Source organism: Lactuca sativa, chromosome 6 (genome assembly GCF_002870075.4).
Source record: "Lactuca sativa cultivar Salinas chromosome 6, Lsat_Salinas_v11, whole genome shotgun sequence".
NCBI lineage: Eukaryota > Viridiplantae > Streptophyta > Magnoliopsida > Asterales > Asteraceae > Lactuca > Lactuca sativa.
Genome location: NC_056628.2, coordinates 23,408,605 through 23,429,262, shown reverse-complemented (window position 1 = coordinate 23,429,262; position 20,658 = coordinate 23,408,605). Strand labels below are relative to the sequence as shown.

General features: G+C 35.9%; 1 protein-coding gene and 1 non-coding gene across 2 annotated transcripts; both read left to right on the top strand.

The window, feature by feature from the left end:
* Positions 1 to 12,192: 12,192 nt before the first annotated feature.
* Positions 12,193 to 12,299, top strand: LOC111883029 (U6 spliceosomal RNA). Its single transcript, XR_002847328.1, has one exon. It is a non-coding gene; the product is annotated as a U6 spliceosomal RNA (small nuclear RNA).
* A 2,663-nt stretch (positions 12,300 to 14,962) lies between these two features.
* Positions 14,963 to 18,161, top strand: LOC111883018 (ABC transporter G family member 14). The gene is made up of 5 exons (XM_023879380.3): positions 14,963 to 15,163; positions 15,245 to 16,007; positions 16,106 to 16,270; positions 16,462 to 16,649; positions 17,215 to 18,161. Exons 1-5 carry the CDS (start codon positions 15,035 to 15,037, stop codon positions 17,857 to 17,859), a joined length of 1,890 nt encoding a protein of 629 aa, XP_023735148.1. The 5' UTR covers positions 14,963 to 15,034; the 3' UTR covers positions 17,860 to 18,161.
* The last annotated feature ends 2,497 nt before the right edge of the window (positions 18,162 to 20,658 follow it).

Below are 20,658 nucleotides of genomic sequence, written 5' to 3'. Positions count from 1 at the left end.
CAAGTTCATTAGCAGGCACATGTGTATTCTCAAGCATTGGAATTTGATTATCATGTTCAAGGGCATTCACAGGGGCAATAGGGTCATCAATATTTACAGGGGCAATAGGGCCATCAACAGCTTTTTCAACTTCATTAACAGGGTTATTGAAAGGAACAACTACACCTCCATTAGCAACAACTCCTAATTCCTACATTCTTTCTTTATACCACTTATTCAATAGTGGTGGGTCAATCCAACGAAAATACCCATAGTCCTTCTCTTCATCCTACATAACATAGAAAGATGCATGTTTTTAACTATAACGCCCCAACTCTCAGGTATTAATTTTCAATTTTATTCTTTCATATTGAAAAGTCTACTCGACGAGTCGGAGACCCTGACTCGTCAAGTAGGAACGCTTTTGGACCGCGAATTTAAGTGACCAACTCGGCGATTCGGAGGACACAACTCGATGAGTTGGAGCTGGAGGATGAAACCCTAATTTCCGGGGTTTTGCACCCTATTTAAAGGGTCATTAGCCTCCCTTACAGCCCCGTGTGAGTCCAGAAACCCTAAATCGTTGTTTCTCTCCATACTTGTGTGTTTTAAGCTTAGAAGGTGGATCTTGGTGAAAGGATCTTGAAGATCAAGAAGTTTGAGGCAAGGAACGTGTGTGGAACTGAAGTCTACCCCAGGTTAGCATCATTTGAAGGTATCACGTCGTTACCTTGATCTTTTTCTAGCTAGATCCTTCTATATTTGAATTTTAGGGCCATTTTGGTATGTTGGTACTTCATTTCGAGTGATGAACCCATATCTGAAGTTGCAACTTCAGATCTAGGCTCATCTTGGTCCTTATAATCATAAAGTCTCAGTCTTTAGCATGCTAATGTATTTCCTTTGCCTAGAATCTCTTCTTTAGCTTGATTTAAGTCATTATCACCTTGAATGTACGTAAAGTTTGCAACTTTACATAAGAAGTATGCCTTAGGAGCTTAGATCTACGTTATGGGGCTTTGGAATGGCTTACAAAGCATCTGAATGGAGAAAGGAATGAAGGGACTCGACGAGTTGCATGGTCAACTCGGCGAGTCCGATGAAGATTGTCTTGCAAGGGTTTCTGCATGGACTCGACGAGTCAGTAGGAAGACTCGGCGAGTCAGCTAGAGTTTCTCGACTTTTGAACATGCATGAACTCGGCGAGTTGTAGGGAAACTCGACGAGTAGATGGGGGATTTCACGACTTCTCGAGTTCAGGCAGCGGAGTACGTGGCGGTGATTCAGAGTTTGAGTTTATCACTTCAGTTCGACAGTTGTGAGGTGAGTTTTCCTCATTATACTCAAGGGTCTAAGGCACCAAGGCTGGCCCTTTTGGATTGTTATCTTGATATGTTATATGCTTGAGTATTGTATGATCTGTTAGATCGGTATCCTGGTAGGTAGGATGTTATATGATGTTATGATCCGTTAGATCAGTATCCTGGTAGATACGATGTTACATGCGGTTATGATCTGTTAGATCGGTTTGTTTGTATGTAGATTGTTATGTGGTTATCTGTTATATGTGCACATGTTTGATTGGTGGTTGAGGCTTATCTGCTTTGTGCGAAAGCCAATAGACCTGGGCATTCCAACCCGATGGTTGTGGGTCGTGAGTATTCCATCCCGAGGATGATTGGACTCGTAGTATATAGGCATTCCAACTTGTTGGTTATGGGCCTGGGGTATTCCATCCCGAGGATGACTGGACCCATAGTATGTTGTTCATGATTATATGTATATGGTTGTGTGTATGGGTATTTTGCGGGAACTCACTAAGCTTCGGGCTTACAGTTTTAGTTTTGGTTTCAGGTACATCAGATGATCGCGGGAAGGCAAAGGCGTGATCGTACAACTCCTTATGTTTATGACTTGCTTCTGGGATACTTTGATATTATACTATTTTGAAAACAAGTTTTGTAATGATTAATGATTTTGAAATGTTTTGAAAAAGTTTAAATTTAGCATGATTTTTATGGTTGTTACATTAACTTAGAAGAATTTTAGTGGAATAGAAGAATCTGAGTGAGATTTGAAGATTCTATACCATGTAATTTAGGTAACCAAAAAACCTCCGACCTGGATTCTTTCAAGTCCATGATATCTCCACAATTACAAATTCTGATGTTGTTGCTTGACGAACTCGACATCGATTTTCTGTTTCCAATTTTCCCTAATCACTCGCTCCTTTGACTGTCGAATGAAGAAGAAAAACCCGATTCATAGATTTATCCCTCTTAAATGGCACGTAGAATGTTATTTAACATGATGACTTCCATATAAGCTGCTACATCAGTTAGATACCAGCTAACCCAATAAATATCTTGTTATTAGTTTGATTTTTAGTACATTAAACTCATTTATTGATTTTAAACTTATACAACTCATCAACCTCTAGCCAATTAGCTATTTTTAATTTGATTTATAGTAGTTAAACTCATTTGTAATTTTAATTTTAATGATAACTCTTCAATTTCCACATAAAATGATTTCTTACATGTATTTACTTCAAACTTACACAATTTCTCAACATCCAACTAGTTAATCAACATTAAATTGATTTTAGTACATTAAACTCATTTATAATTTTAAATTTAATGCTAAGTACTCAACTTTCAACATAAAATATACTTAAAATTTATTAATTTATATCGACTAAAAATAAAAATAAAAGGTTCAAAGACTATTTTTAAATATTTACAAAAAAAATTAATATAAGGTTATATGTAAAACTTAAATCGAAATGTCAAATTATTAAAAAGGTTAACTAAAAACTAATGTTTTCAATAATGAAGGTTTTTCAAACTATAGCTTTTGAGTTAATTAACAATAACATTAATTTAAAAAAAATTAAAATCCATATTATGTTATTTTGAAAAGAGCATTGATATTTAAAACGATAATCATGATCGAAATTAAAAAAAAAAAAAAAATAGTAAAATTATTATTTTATAATGACACAAAATTTTTTATTAGATTCCGTTCAAGGTACGGGTATTCGTCTAATATAGAATAATGACATGTAAACACCACTTCAAAAATTCTCTCTTAATCACATATCTTAAATTTGACATTTATATATCTTGAATAATGAGTAGAAACATGAGTAGATCACAAACTTCATACTTGCTATAAAAGTCTCAAAGATCACGAAATACACTAAATTGTGGAAACTTCGTAATGAACACATTTTAGGTCAACTTTTTCAAGTTATTGCTAATAGCTTACCAATTTGAGCATGCATAAATTTGTAAGTGATCAGATAAATTTGTACTCAATCTGCAACATTATTGTAGAAATTGGTAAGAAGTCATGAATACATTGAATGCATGTACGAGTTTCTTATCTCCTAAAACGTGCCAAGTGCACCTTTTTGATAAAAATATCTATAATCAGTGAAAAAACCAGCCATAGTGAATCTTCAAGAATACGTATTCAAATAAAAAAAGATAACCAATTTACTTTTTGATGGATTTTTAAATGCCTTTTATGTTTCGTTTTACAATTTTTCTCATCAAATTAACCATCAAAACACTGGTTTTGTTCGTTGACATTTTACATCCTCAATAAATAAGTACGATCGTACAATCTTAAAAGAATCTTAAAACTATAATCAAATATCATGCTATGGTTGAATAGTGGTTTATCATTTCTAAAGATAACATTCATAACGATAAACTAATGGAACTAATAATACTATATCATCTAGAATCGTATTATTTTCAAGAAAAGTAGATTCTGTCATACACAATTCTTTAATCGACGGTTCCTTTTTTACATTTTTAGGAGGGTGGGGTTGAGGTTGGGGTTTGCATCTAATACCATCCTAACACTACCCAGCCACATATATAAATAGTAATAAAAGGATGCATGGGTCATATGACTTATATCTAGTGGAGATGGTTTCTTTTTTATTATTAGAAAGAATCATAAAAAATGGAATGGGGAAAAGAACTAAATGAAGATAAAATAATTAATATATTGTTATCACTTATCATGCGTGGTAGCTTTAAAATAACATAATTATTTATTAAGACAATTTTTATGTATCTGAATTAAATTAAGCCGATAAATAGAAACAACCATTCTCATTTTAGAAAAGAAGCTTCAAGTAAATTGAGATATACGACTACATAAACTACATATAAATGCACTTCTCTTCTTATAAATATATGGTAGCGGCAGTATTTTCCGGGGATGAATACATGAAGTGATGCAAAAAATCCCAGACCAGAAACTAATACTTTGAGAAGATCACCATATCGACATTTTCTGACAATGAGGAGTTATTTCGATTGCGAAATCCAATGAGGGTGTCAATGTAAAAGAAAAGGTTGTTGAAAGGTCAAGGGTTTGGGGAAGGCGAGAATAAGGATAAGAGAAAATGTCATTTTAACCCAACGGATTTGTCATATTTGTTTTAAAAGGTCATTCAATTATTATTTTATGTATATTAAGGGAATGAAGTCACATTTGACTGTTTTAAAATGTCATTATGTTACTTGATATCAGGTTAATAGGTAATATGGATGCCACAAAACAAATGACGGTGCCATGTCATTAAATGAATTGGCCACGTGTATTACCTTTAATTTGAAATGTTTAAAATAAGTTGATTTCGTTCTTCACCCCTCTCGTCCTCATTCAAGAAAAACCTTTGCTCCCATCACAATTCCTGTCGATGGTAATATTCGTCGCAATCAAAGTTCATTTCCAATGTGTATTCATCAACAAATCTTTTTGATACTTTGATGGTATTCATCATGTGTTCGAGAATATCGATTTTATTGGTATGTCTCATAAGGAATTTGTTGGTTTTCTTAAACGATTCACACAAGAGAATTGTGAGAAGCTTTATTATTATCAGTCGGATTTAGAAATCCTAGAAGGTTTAACATTGATTTCTAATGAACATGAATATCAAGAGTTTATAGACATTGCTTATCGGTGTAGAGTTCAATTGCCAGTGTATATGGACCATTTTGGTACTAATCGGTAGGTATTCTCTGATGGAGTAAGTAAGGAAATTGAAATTGATGACAATTGTTTTGTTATGTCAAACATGTCAATGGAAATGGAAGATGGTGTTGACCTAATTGAGTTCATGAGTCCATAGAAGATCAACATAGAAGGAGTAACCTATGAAGGAATATGTTAGGCAAATGGAAATGAGGATGCCACAAAAGGTGAAAACCCACAAGATGATGAAGATCCTAGATGTGAAAGATAAAGCAAAGTTCAATGAAGAAAGATCTTTTTCTTTAAAAGATTGCTAAGATATTCAGATCCTCGGTTTGAGTATGGAATCACACAAATGTTCATCCAATTCTCTCAAACCATGGCTTTGATACCAACTTGTAACATTCCCATTTTAAGTGTAAAATTTTCATTTTTACTTATTCAAATATATCAGAGTATAGTTACATTATGCGGAAACATGTGACGAATGCACGCGTGTACAGTCAAACATTGCCTTTCTCACGAATCAATAAAGTAGCTAAAAACATTTATAATTAACTGGGGAAACATGAAGCTTAGTGAGTTGCCCAAATTACCATATACCACAATACATATATCGGGCCCTGCCCAATAAGCATATAAAAATGCCCCGACTATACTACACAATGGGCCCCACCCATACTACACAATAGGGCCCATCCAACCTACATATAAATGGGCCCCGCCCGATTTACATGACGGGTCGCACCCGACATACATAACCATATTACACATATAGAGACTACACTTTTACGCTCCACTAATATAGGCATATAGAGGCTATACTTTCTACTCTGCTAACTTTGAGTAAACTAACGTTGAGCTCCTAAAGACTATACTATCAACTTTACTCTACTAGCTCTTATAACCTAACACACATGGATATGTATTGTAATACACAGTATAGCGAGGTAACTCACCTAAATAGTTACTCGGACGATCGACAACTATCTGGGTGATCATATTGGCGACCAACTGGAGGATAACACGCCTAACAAGTATTAACCTATAATACTATAACTTATTACTCCCGATGACAATATGGTAATGAAAGCTAGATCTTTAACTAATCCCAATAAATACTTAGAGTTCTATCAAATAATGATCAACCAAGCAGAAGCATTTCAGCATATAGCCTTTTTGAAATCCAACAACTAAACCATCATGTCAATTCTAGACACCTCTCCCATAAGTAGATCAATCAGTATTATAACTGGAATTGCTGATAAATCTCATTTATACATTCATAACAACGACTATGAATATAAATATAAGTCACACTTAAAGCATAGTAAGTGTAGCCTAACTTATAGAGAGTTTCTAGCGAAAACTGGGAAGCTCGCAGACAGGAATTTGATACCGAGCACTTCTATTAGACTGACCCTCTACCTCAGAGTTTCACTAACATGGAGTTCTTCAGACTCTCGAAAACACTCCAAAGTCGGACCAGAGAGAGTTTGGTGTGGGAAAGGGAGGGGCAAATGAGGATATTTATAGGTAAATTTATAGGGAGGCCCGTCGCGCACTCTCGACGATGTCTTTCTTCCGACATGCTGCCACATGTCGATTTCCTACTGGTTCGCATAGCCACCTTCTAGAAGTGCGCGCTGCATGTTTGCTCGTGGCGTAAAACATGAATTTTGTAAATTCCGTAAATTTCTTCATACGAGCTCCATTTTCGACCTTCTTTATATCCACACATTGCTAAAGACGAGATCTACATCTTTCATTTAGACCCTGTCGGATAATTCTCACTTTATTTTTAAAGTTATATGTTTAACATGCATAAAGTGTTAAAGTTCATATAAAAATCATAACTCTTACATATGACATTCGTTCTCTACTTTCTTTATATCGACAATCCTAATCACGAGAGCTTCAACTCTCGTTTAGATTGTTTTGTCTAACAATCGACCGATCTAAAATTTGGTTTCTGTGTCGCGCGTTGCTTCGCTGAAACTTCTAAAAATCATAGCTTCCTCCTAATTTTGTCTAACACCACGGCCCCACCGTGGGCGCCAAATTGTTTTTGTAAAAAATTGAAAAAGTGGATCTCAACCAATTTGCATGAGAGGTTGTGGTGTTATAGGTGAAGTGATTAACGAAATTAGATCAATATTGCACAAGCGATTTACAAGGAAAACCCTTGATCCTTGCTATGATCTCCGGCATAAAACCTTGGGATGTGATAATGATCACTTGCCTTGTATGATCTTATTGATTTGAATGTAGATTACATAGATGATAATAGAAATACGATTACAAGTGTTTGCCTAGCTCTAGGTCTGTAAGGTGTCAAAATATTGTGTCGGTTATGTGTCATTTACAAGTGTATTTATAGTCTAGGTTAAATAACTATAAGTCCGAGATTTCTAGGAGCCTACTGAACTGGTATTTAAAACGTGCTTTGACTTGGTATTTTCCGAGTTTTATGTAACGAACCAAAAATCATGACCAAAAATTTCATTTTAATTTAATAATAAACCAGGAATGTCAACCATTCATTCAAAACATATCACATCAGTGTATCATGTATAAAACATAATTTTATTTTATTAGAGTAAACATCCTAGACTAAAACTCCTTTGGTGTGTGTACCATGTGATCACCCCGAGCTCTTTCCTCAGCTATCGGAAGTACCTGAAACCAAAACTGAAAACCATAAGCACGAAGCTTAGTGAGTTCCCCAACCTACCACATACCACATACAAACACATACTGGGCCCCCGCCCACTGCATCGGGACTTGCCCGACATCAGACTAACTCTGGCATCAAGCCCCGCCCGACATCAGACCCTGCCTGGCATCGAGCCCCGCTCGGTATACAGATATGTTTCTCTTAGGCCCCGCCTGTCTCTGGGCCTTGCCCGCTAAACGCATACAAATATATAACATAATGCACAACAATCAACTATCACACTCTACAATACTCCTAATCTAAGGCCTTGCTTAACTAAGGCCCTGCTACTAACGAGTCATGGAACCCTGTCCATGATCCTGTTGATAATAAGATACGGGCCACCGCCCACACTCACCTCTCTCCTATCTCGGGCCTCGCCCCTGCTTTGCTACTAAGGAGATATGGAACCCCGTCCATACTCTGCTAATGGTGAGATACGGGACCTCACCCACACTCACCTCCCTACCAGGCACATACCAGTATCACACAGACAACAAGTAAAAACTATCATGTAAACATTCCTCGGGCGCCTGCCCGACATCGGACCTTCATCCAGAATCACATTCTAGCATACAGTGCCTAGGGCTAGCCCCCGGGTCTTCCTACTCATAAACCACATGGGTCAGCATTGTGGTCGTAGACCCATTCACACAGTGAGGAAACTCACCTTGCACTGTTGACACCTTGTTGATATCCCTCTAGCTGCTTTCTGCCAAATCCCAAACTGCTGCTCCTTCGGCTCCCCGAGCTACCAACACCAAATATCACTTAGTCAATACATTAATCCATCTTAGGGTAAAATGACCATTCTACCCCTAGTCCAACTAGGTCCATATCTAATGCCCAAAACCAAGGCCCAAAACTAAGTAAGCTTCCCAAGCCCACTAGTAGCCCACTAATGGCCCAATTTGCTATATTGGGCCCAATCCCTTAATGAGCCTTATCTTAAGCCCAAGATATATTCCCTGACCCATATTAACTGACTCCCAATGGCCCATCAAAGCCCAAATAACCAAGCATGCCCCCAAACCGTGGCCCAATAACACATAGCCCATACAGACAGAGTACGTGGGGCGTACATCTATGTATGCTAAGCGTACAGGCAAGATGGTGCGTACGCTCAGCGTAATACCTCTATTAAGACCTTTTCCCAATAAGTGCTTAATACTCAGATCTAGAAGCCACAATTACAGATCCTGGTCCTTTTCCACGTCTTAACCCATAAAGTAACTAACTTGGTGACTTGCAACCCACCAAATAAGCCCAAACTCAAAAAGGTGATAACATACTTCCATAACAAGGGCTAGATCTCATGCATGAGCTCATTTGGATCATCAAGATTGAAACTTTACTACTTATGGGACACTTTTAGCTTTGAGGGTGGCAATCCCAAGCTCAAGGACGAAGTTGCACCATAAAGGTCCATGCTTTGGACCCAAAAAGGTCCAAAGTTCCATATACCTAGATTTAAGCATCTATGAGGAAAGTTGGAAGCTTTATACCTTCTGGGGTTTGCAAATGAGCTGGAGAACTTGGATCCAAAAGATCTTCCTTGATCAATGAGACTCCAAGATGATCACCTTCTCCAAGAACACTAAAATGCACTCCAAAATGGCCTTACAAGCTCCAAGAACACTCAAGAGGGCTTAGGGTTTCGTAGCAGCTCTTTAGGGTGAAATGGAGGCTGAACCTTAAGGGTATAATGTTCCTTATTTAGTGGCACACCCTAAATTTAGGGTTTCTGGACTCTAGAACGTTGGGCGTATGCCAAGGAGTATCCGCAACCATTTCCCTTATACGTTGGGCGTAACCCAGCTTACGCTGGGCATACCCACACGCTTTACACCTTGCATGTATGTTCCTTTTTGCCAACTTTTCCATTAAGGGACCATTTATGCCACTAACTTCAAAGTGCAATAACTCCTTCATTCTAAGTCCGTTTCCGACGAACTCTATATCCACGAAAAGGTGGCAAGAAACCCAACGCTTCTAGCAACACACCCCAAACCAAAACTTCTCGAATAAAACTCCGAACCCTTGAAAGACCAAAACGCCCCTAGCCTTGGCCTCTGAAATCCATAAATGAATACTTTCATAACAGGGTGTTCAATTTTAAACCTGGTTGGTAAGTTTCTTCATTGGGAATGAGCTTATGTTGACCATTTCTGCACATGTGAGAAATAAACAAGAAATATAGTCGTTAAACTTGTTAGGAAATAATAATGGCAATGTTTAGGATCCTAATGTATGTTCGGGATCCTGAGACTCCTTTAAGATCCAAGATCCTAGATAGGTTAAGGATCCTTAGATATCTTTGAGATCTGGGATCCTGGATAGGATTAAGGATCTTGGGCCTAACATATACCAAACGGATCCTACCTCCGATATGATACTACCTAATTATTCCTTACATGATAGATCTTAATGTAGACATTGAGATTATTGAGGAATCTAAACTATGATTGGTCTCAAGGAAATTAAACTAAGACTCAGTAATAAATAAACCTAGGTCACGTCAACGGAATAATCAAGGTGTTACTTTCAACTTACACATAAATATGAAGTATCCAAAAAAAGGATTGTTTGCATTACTCAAATATACAAATTTTTTACTCTGAGATCTATTCCAACATTTCCAGAAGAAACCATTAAGCTTTGGTTGAAAGATGTAACGTACATCAAAGATTATATCTTCATATTCGTTAATATGTGGATTCCGTTTCCGAATCTTCCGATCTTTTTTTTTTCAAGACTAGATAGTTCAGTGGAACACTAGCAGTTGGTGTTAATGATCATACTTTTCAAGGAAAATGAAAGTTGTTCATTTGGGTACTCTATCCCTCTCAGGGTTGCCTTATTGATACATACTGCTACGGAATCCCCAAAGTAGTATTGTCTACTCACAGTGATCCTTAGGGTAAGTCTTTTGGGTTTAGCATTTTAGGGTCATAGAGAGTGAGAATAACAGGAACGGGTGATCAGGTTAATTGTTTGTTGAGAAGAATAAATAATAGGCAAAACTGCAAAAATGGTCCCTGTGGTATGCATTTTTTTGGGGTTTTAGTCAAAACCACAACTTTTTTGGATTGGTGGTCCTTTTGGCCATGTTTGTACGTAGATTTGGTCCCTCCTAAAATTGAAATGACTATAATGCCCTTCTGTTATAATTTTTTTCTATTTAATTTAAATGAAAAAGAAAATAAATAATTAATTTGGGCCGACCTCTCTCTCTCTCTCTCTTAATGACGATCCCCATTCCAAATCCCGCATCCACGATCTTCCAAATCGTGGATTCAAGAGGTAAGAACAAAAGTTCTAAAATTTCATCAATTTGTGTCATCAGATCGTGGAGGGTTTGGCAGTATGTTTCTTATGATTCAAAACTTGAAGTGAATTCATCCACGCGATTCACGATCCCTCCCTAACGCCTCTGATTTTACCGAAAAAGGATACAGAGGATAAACGAATCGAGTTCAGAGCTCTGCTGTGGATCGCGTTTTTGATCGTTGCGTGATGGGTTTGGTAGTTTGGGAGAATAGATTTGACATGATTCACCTCAAGAACATGTGTTCATTATCCCTCGTCCTGACATAATCATCAACATCGCAACACCCAAACTATCACCATCTTATCCCGAAACCATCACATGCTTCACCTCAAGAACATGTGTGTATGTGTGTCTTGAATCGATTTTTTGTTGAATAGATTTTCTGGTGGATTTGAGAGGCAGCGGCTAGGGTTGAGCGGAAAGTTTGCTCAATTTTAACTCTGACCGATATACATATCCTTCTCCTTGATCGATATGCAGTGAAACAAGTCTGACCTACTCTCAAGTCTGACCTACTCGGTTTCTTTGTAATTTTGTCTAAATAATATTATTATGGGTTGAAAAGTCTATGTGCTCACCAAACTCCCAAGTCTGACCTACTCGGTTTCTTTGTATCAGAGGTAGCGGTACGAAGATACAATCCACCAAGAGATTCGAAGAGTTTAGGTTAAATGTTTTTTTTATTGATTTATTAAAAATTTCAGTCTGACCACCTCTTTTTTTTTCCCTGAAGGCCTGAACCACCTTGGTGGTGGTTTATAACTTTGTATATGCTTATAGGGATAATGACTTAGGAGGATAATAAGGTTTCTAGTTTGTCCATATTAGGTCACTAAGGTTTTTTTTTTGTGCGTATTAGACCAATATGGTTGTTATTACCGTTTAGAAATAGTCCTTTTACCGGTTATCGTTTAGAAATAGATAACCGGTAAAAGGACTATTTCTAAACGGTAATAACAACCATATTGGTCTAATATGCACAAAAAAAACCTTAGTGACTTAATACGGACAAAATGGAAACCTAATTACCCTCCTAAGTCATTAACCCTAATTTTAAAGACATTGAGAATATGTGACCATCAACAGTAAACTACTTCGTTTAGAACTTGCATCGTCCCATATAACCTGCTACTCCTCTATATGGCGAAGCTCTTCATCTATAGTCGTCCCTTTGGGGACATCCGATAAAATTGGAACGATACAGAGAAGATTAGCACGGCCCATGTGCAAGGATGACACGCACAAATTGAGAAATGGTCCCAAAAAATTTTTTAACCCTTCGTCGTCTTCTCTGGAACCCTAATTCCCTTTTCAAATGCTAATAGAGTTCAATTGCAATTATTACGTTTTAGTAGTTCATCTACTGAAGTCATAATCAGACAACATGTGGACTCCATGGTCAGATTGATCTTCTTGTTGATGTCTTCAACCATTTGTGGCAAGTAAGGGTGATCTTTCTTTCTATAAAGTCTCCTTTAAGTTTTTTCATTTCCTGTCATTAAGTTTCATGCTTTATAAACTTCTGTTTATGTGTTGTATATAGTCTGTATGTGTTTGTTTATGTGCTGATTTTTTTATTCATTTTGCAACTTCAGTTTCTTTGTTCATGTTGTGGTTTTGCTTTTTATAAAATAATTGATAATAAACATCCTCTGCAAGTCCCTGTTGGTTTTACATTTTCATTCGTTATCAAATGTAGACATTGATGGGATGTATCAAAGTGAGAATTTTTTTTGTACATATGGATGTGTTCATATAAACATTTAAATGACAAAAAAGAAGTTATTGATAAAATGTTGCATATTTATATAATGAAGATCATCAATCATATGAGTTTTTGGACTTAAAAGTTTTGGAAGGGTTGCGAGATAAGTTTAAATGGAAGCAACTATTTTCAGTCAAACAAATCAGTCACATTGATTAGTAAGCATGTTTTCTAAATAATTAGGGTTAATGACTTAGGAGGGTAATTAAGCTTTCAGTTTGTCCGTATTAGGTCACTAAGGTTTTTTTTGTGCGTATTAGACCAATATGGTTGTTATTACCATTTAGAAATAGTCCTTTTACAGATTAAAACCATATTGGTCTAATACGCACAAAAAAAACCTTAGTGACCTAATACGGACAAACTGGAAACTTAATTACCCTCCTAAGTCATTATCCCATGCTTATACTTGTAACCATTTCATTACATGATTTTCTTCTATTACTTTTATCAAAATGCCTGACATAAAATACGATAATCATTGAGATGCTAACACTTTTTCCATGAAATTATTCTTTCCTCTTTTTTCTAAATCAACATTTCATCTTAATTTAACCAAAACCGGACGAATAGTATGCAACTAATATGACTATAAATATATTTTTTATTTTAGATATGTTATTAAAACCTTTTTTAAGTATAATTGCATATTTATCTTTTTTGTCAATAAGAATTTTTAAAGTCAAAGAGAAACAACTGTAGCCCAACTAGCTATCTTTTTAAGTTGTTAAAACTTCAAATTTAAAGTTGTGTTTGGGATTCTATTAGTGTATTTTTTTATGTTTATTGTAACGTAATGATTTAGGAGGAAAAAAGAGACTATTTGTTTGAGATGAAAAAATGTTTTGTCTAAGAAATGGGACTTAGAATTGGTAGTTTATTCGCTTTTAATCGAGCATTGCTCTTCGTAAGGAGATGAGCCTTCGTTGTTGAACAAAGTGCTCGCAGAGTTCATGTCATAAAGTCAATTTATAGTGTTGATGGTCACGTTACTTTCCATCACTCACCAGATTATAACTTGTATATAATTATTTTTACAACTTCTTTACAACAATTTTACAATTTTCGTCAATGTCTTCTTACATAATTATTTTCTACAATTTTTTATAGATATATCATTTTTATGTTATTTTATATTTCTTATGCCCGCTAATATTTACCAAACACTGCTTATCGGACAAAACTACCAAACACAATTTAAAACTGTTTACAACAAATTTAGAAGTCATAGGTTTAAAACTACACTTATGCCAACAAAATTAGTCTCATAAAACCGAAGAACTCTACGGAATCAAATCAAAATCAACTATAGTGTTTTTTTCTCTTCTTATATTAAGTGTGAGTGAGACCTGTTCATGGGGCCCTAGGAATGACATTTACCCTTTTAGTTTTGTGATCAATCCTATATGCAGTAAACATATTATTATGAACAGATAGTAATAAATTATTTTTTTAGGAATGGTTTGTTAGAAGCTTTAGGCGTATGTAAGGAATCAGTTGGCTTTACTTTTAATAGGAAAAGTATTTATTTCTTTGAATCCTTCACTTTAACTTTACTAAAAAATTCACCTGCTTCCCTACATTGTTCTCGTTTAGTTAGAGGCATTACCGCTATTAGAACAGAATCAATTCTCCCCCCACCTTGATGCCCATAAACACTAATTTGACTTGTGTTTTTAATCATTTCCTTTTTACTATGATTTCCCACAAATTTCCTAAATATTTGCTTTCGTCTTCCTCCATGGGCCCACAAATTCAATCAAGGCTGTGTTGGTCTTCGAATTTCTTTACTTTTATTGATTCGTGTATAACTTAACCTCCCATCCACGACATGCACATGGATCATTCCACATAAAGGGTTATTCTCTTTGAAACACAAACCTAAGCTGAGCTGGCCCACCCACTCAGTTCTAGAAGCATCATTTGATATGTAAATTAGATATACAACAGTCTGTCAGGTGGCTTAACAACTGTGCTTCGGCTGCGGCATGTCAGCTTGATTTGACTCACGATTGTGAGTAACTCAAAGACGCGGCACGTGTTAAGAAAGTGGCGGCCGTACACCATAGAAACCGGGCCCACCTTATCAGATTCTCTTGATACCATGAGTTTCTCTTGACCATACTCAAGCATGCATACACACATACATTATGTATATATATACTTGTATCATGCAAGTTACTTTGTGAAGAAACATAAGTGTGAAAAACCAAAGCATATAGACATCATTACCACTTGGCCAATGGCCATGGCCCTCCACTCGGTGGTTCTAAACCCTGAAGACACCACCACCACCACCATTACTAAACCAATGGAAGAACTTTCAACAATGGTGAAACCTGATCATGCCTTATACCCCATAACATTAAAGGTCTTTTTACATCCCCATTCGTTAATTTCTTTGAGTGATTTATATAAATGTTTTTCATGGTGATTTTGTCATTCTTTTCAGTTTGAAGAGGTTGTATATAAAGTCAAACTTGAAGGTTCAAGAGAGAAGACGATACTAAATGGGGTGACAGGTATGGTTTGTCCAGGAGAGATACTAGCAATGTTGGGTCCATCAGGAAGTGGTAAAACCACCCTACTGACCGCCTTAGGCGGGCGGCTGACCGGAAAACTCTCCGGGAAAATAACATACAACAGCCACCCGTTTTCGGGTCCCACCAAAAGAAAAACCGGATTTGTGACCCAAGATGATGTTCTTTACCCTCATCTAACCGTGACCGAAACCCTCTTATTCACCGCTATGTTACGTCTCCCAAAAACCCTGACTCAAGCCGAAAAGGTGCACCAGGTGACTCGAGTCATAACTGAGTTGGGTCTGACCCGGTGTCAGAATAGCATGATTGGTGGCCCACTATTTAGGGGCATATCAGGTGGTGAGAAAAAGAGGGTGAGTATAGGTCAAGAAATGTTAATTAACCCAAGCCTTTTGTTGTTGGATGAGCCAACTTCCGGTTTGGACTCGACCACGGCTCACCGGATCCTAACGACGGTTAAACGGCTCGCGAGTGGTGGACGAACCGTGGTCACCACAATTCACCAGCCATCGAGCCGGATCTACCACATGTTTGACAAAGTGATCTTGCTCTCTGAAGGCTCACAGATTTACTATGGTTCTGCTTCCACAGCTTTGGAGTATTTTTCTTCAATTGGATTTTCCACATCTGTTACAGTCAACCCTGCTGACCTTTTACTTGATCTTGCTAACGGTATATTACTCTTTCAACTCAATAATTTGATATAATATTATATTTATGTGACTTTTCATCATTATTAAGCACAAAAAAAAAGTTTTTAAATGTCACAGGGATTGCACCTGATTCAATGCATGATTATGAGCAAGGTGAAAATACGGACGATGAGAAGAAATTAATAAGGCAACAACTCATCACTTGTTATGAAACAAGACTGAAAACTGATGTATGTGATTTGGATGTTTGCAATTACAATCTTGGAAAAGAAGCTTTGCCAAGTAAGTATTTGTAAAAAAAAATTGTTGAATACTGTGAAATTTATTTTTTGGAATATGAAGATGACGGTTTATTCAGTATAAAAAAGAAAATGGCATTATTTATACAACATTTTATCCAGACAAAGGAAAAGTCTCACTTTGTGTTAATGCATGCTATTTTGTGTGTATAAACTAACTCTTTTTGAAACTAGGAAACCGTGTGGAATCAGAGCAATGGTGTACAAGCTGGTGGCATCAGTTCAAGGTGTTGGTTCTTAGGGGACTTAGGGAGAGGAGATTTGAGGCTTTCAATAAGCTTAGAATTTTTCAAGTCATAAGTGTGGCTATATTGGCTGGACTCCTATGGTGGCACACTCCATCGTCCCATATTGAAGATCGTGTGAGCATTTTCATCTCAAAACCTCATCATATACAAAAATCTTAACTAAGTTAGGTGTTGTTTGCTTTTGACTTAATGGATTTAATAGAGACATGACTTAATCTAATAAGCTACATATGATTGTTTTCTTGGTGACAGTTTCCATTAAGTCCTAACCTTTTACAACTCTATTCCCATGACCAATGCATCCTTTTCTTTCCATTCCCTAAGTCAGCCGTCATTTTTTCAAATATATTTTTACATTATTTTGACCGGATAACACTTAGTGGTTGGTTTTTTTATATATCAACTCCTGAATGGGTAAAATGACTAAAGTGATAATGATGTCTGAATAAACATAAAAAGCGCCTGAATGCGTCTAAATGACTATTTGACTTTTACATTCCACGACATATAAGAATGGCATATAGGTAAAGGATTAGTGTCTTATTACATTAAGTTATGTTTTTTTGGCTTAAACCATTAAGTCATTATGTCCAAATTAAGTCAAAAAGAAACAGCCATATAGTATACATGTCCAGATTAAGTGTTTAACCTTTAAATACTATTTGATTGTTTAATGCAGATAGCAATGCTTTTCTTCTTCTCGGTATTTTGGGGATTTTACCCACTATACAATGCGGTTTTCACTTTCCCTCAAGAAAGAAGAATGCTAATAAAAGAACGTTCATCCGGAATGTATCGTCTCTCCTCTTACTTTTTAGCAAGAACCATAAGTGACCTACCACTTGAGCTTGCACTCCCAACTGCTTTCACCTTCATACTTTATTGGATGGGTGGGCTAAAACCCGACCCATCCACTTTCATCCTTTCACTCCTTGTTGTCCTCTACAATGTTCTTGTGGCCCAAAGTCTTGGACTTGCAATTGGTGCTATACTTATGGATGTAAAACAAGCAACTACTTTAGCCTCAGTTACAACTCTGGTCTTTTTAATTGCCGGTGGGTATTATATACAACAAATCCCGACATTCATAGTGTGGTTAAAGTATTTGAGTTATAGTTACTATGGTTACAAGCTTCTTCTTGGGGTTCAGTTTGATGAGAACGATGTTTACGAGTGCTCCAAGGGTGTTTATTGTCATGTTGTGGATTTTCCGGGGGTTAAATCCGTCGGATTGAAGAACTTACATATAGATTTGTTGGCTATGGGGTTCATGTTGATTGGATATCGACTCATTGCTTTTCTTGCATTGCACAGGGTCCGGTGAAGTTTACACGAGGATCGCTTTTCTTGGAAGAGAAATAATATTAGATTTAGATCACATGTTGCAAGAATTTTGATCACATTTACCAAAACGCCCTTGTGGCAAGTGTATGCATAAAACTAACTCACCAATTTGATAAAAAAACAATGATTAATAAAATTAATGAATGGAGTGGTTATAAAAATGATCTTTGGATTGAATATATATTATGTTGTTTTCGATGCTACCATTCTATCAAACTACGAGTGGTCCTGTTATCTTCCATTTCAAGAAGGGTTATATGCAAGAAATAGTACTTTCATTGATTTTTTATTTTAGCATCCTACTTCCATTCTTCACAGAACAACATTATACTCTAAAATATCTATCTAATTTATCAACTTCGTAGTAACACAAAACAATTTTTAGTGCTATAATTTGTTAGATTTCTCAAAATATAATGACCTAATAAGACAATAAATGAAATTACAATGCTATAAGTGGATATAGTTTTCAAGCTTAATAAGAAACAAATGAAGATACAATGTTGTAGTATAAAGAGACGGAAGTAGAATGTTGTATTCATAAATAAATCAAAGTATATTACAATTTTGTTCATAGTTTTTGTTTTAATTTTAGTACAACCTATATTAATGATGATATCAAAAGTACTAAATTAACCCCTAATAGTCAGAGTGCATCTCTTTTTCCTTAAACGGGTAGTAAATTACAACGGCTTCGAGATGATAATGACAGCTAAAGAATATTCTACAAACAGCGTGATCTTTTTCATATAATATGAACCTTACAACTTTTCATAGATATGTATTGATACCTGAGGTTAGGTACGTTTTTTTTAAGATTAAGGAGAAAAAAATTAAGATTTACCTCAACTCAATCAAATGACCAACATGTGGAATCAAAGTGACATCAACATAAATCTTTATCCACCATTATAGCAGATCTTTTCCCAATTTAGACCTATAAATTTACTGTATCAAAGATTGGCATTGAGAATAACCCCTAGGTTAGGATAAAGCTTGGTTGACCAATCAAAACAAACATGCTTTTGTCATGTCACCTCCATTTACATCCGATGTCATTTCCAAATCCCTAAGAATATATAGCACCTTTAGACTAGCCAAACAAAATAGGTTCCCTAAGGGAAAAAAGTAAGGAGTTGTTTCTTTATTTTTCCTAGTTAAATCATGTATGGGTAAAATGGTTGAATGGGTAATGATGTGTGTTTGGATAAAATGTTGTACACATAAGGTTTGTTTCTTTTCTAAACCGAATAATTGAGTCTAAAATGACAATTTTACACTTATATTCAAATCTTTTTTCCACAATATTAATTAAGTGGAGTTGGGAGGAAAAAAGAAGGGCAAATATGCAAAAGGTTAGTTTGTCTTAATAAATTATGCAAAGTATTTTTTTTTTTTTTGCTTAACCCATTAAGTCATTTTGTCCGGATTAAGTAAAAAAGAAACAACCATATATATATAGTTGCTCACATTAAATGTTTAACCAATTCAGCCCAAAAGAAACACCCTAAGGCAATGCCTATTCTTGAACCTCATACCTCAGTAATGGCATTTGTATTGACCTTGGTTAGGCTTTTCTAATTTAGCTTTTCAACAATTCTGAAAGTTGTAAAAGAAAAAAAAGAACATAAATATTGATTTGATGCTTGATGATCTGTTATATGGTGTAATGATTCCATATTTAATTGAATAATAACAAACGGCCATTCTTGCTTTGAGAACCTTCTTGATCAACTATTGGAAGTAATAATCCTTCATTCATATCTAAAATGTTTCTATATCAAAATACCCAACTTGAAGATTCTCCAAATCCAAAGAGAATAATGGTGATAAAGGCCAGCTCGAAATTACAAGTTCAGTGTGTAAATAGCACTACAACTTCAATTTTGGGCATTCAAATCAATCATTGCATTTGCGAATGATGAGTGAAAAAGTTTAAATCATACAAACCTAACTTTATGCTTAATGCTTAAATCCACATTAACTTAAGGAATCTCGTACAACTAATTATATAATTCAAGGGCGGAACACGAACAATAAGGGCTAGGGGGCCGAAACTAATATTTACAAAAAATTATATATATATATATATATATAATTTTGAATTTATCATTGTAAATATATATCTAAAATCATAATTACTCCTAACTTTATTGACTCCAATTTTATTACACATACATATGTACCACGTCTTTTATTTTTGTGTAGACTTTTTTTTATGTTGTACTTAGTGCATCTTTATTACCCCTTTACATACATTTTATCATCCCTGTTCATCACCAGTGCCCTGTATATCTATGCTTGTACTTACTACATCTTTATTACCCTTATATATCCATTGTGACTAAAGATTTATAATATAAATATATAAATGAGATACTCATCAGTATCTAGAAACGAGAGACGGAGAGAGTAGTAAGAGACTCGTAGTCTTAAGTGATATGAAGATACACAAAGAGGAAATGTGTGCCTGCGCTGTGGAGTCGGCTGAGAGGAAAGCAGTGGTGGTTTGGCGCCGACGACTCGGGGAGGAGAGAGAATAAAGAGCCGACGGAGAAGAGTCGACTGAACCTGAAAAAGGGAGATAGTAAGAAGTCCGGTGAGTTGTAACTTGCATGAGTGCGGAAGAACTAGTTATTGTTTCAAATCAAGGAAAAGCGATCCGACATCTTCTAGTTTCAGCATGATCCGACAAGAAGTAGAGGCGATAGTATTTTTAGGGTTTATTGATTTGAAGATGTAAGTAAATAATTGATTTCATAGAATTTATATATGGTTA

Excerpts from the sequence above, each read along its gene's own strand:
- LOC111883018 (XM_023879380.3), top strand. The coding sequence starts at position 15,035 with ATGGCCATGGCCCTCCACTCGGTGGTTCTAAACCCTGAAGACACCACC. Across the intron at positions 15,164-15,244 it reads TATACCCCATAACATTAAAG|TTTGAAGAGGTTGTATATAA; the intron begins GTCTTTTTACAT and ends CATTCTTTTCAG. Across the intron at positions 16,271-16,461 it reads TGGAAAAGAAGCTTTGCCAA|GAAACCGTGTGGAATCAGAG; the intron begins GTAAGTATTTGT and ends TTTTGAAACTAG.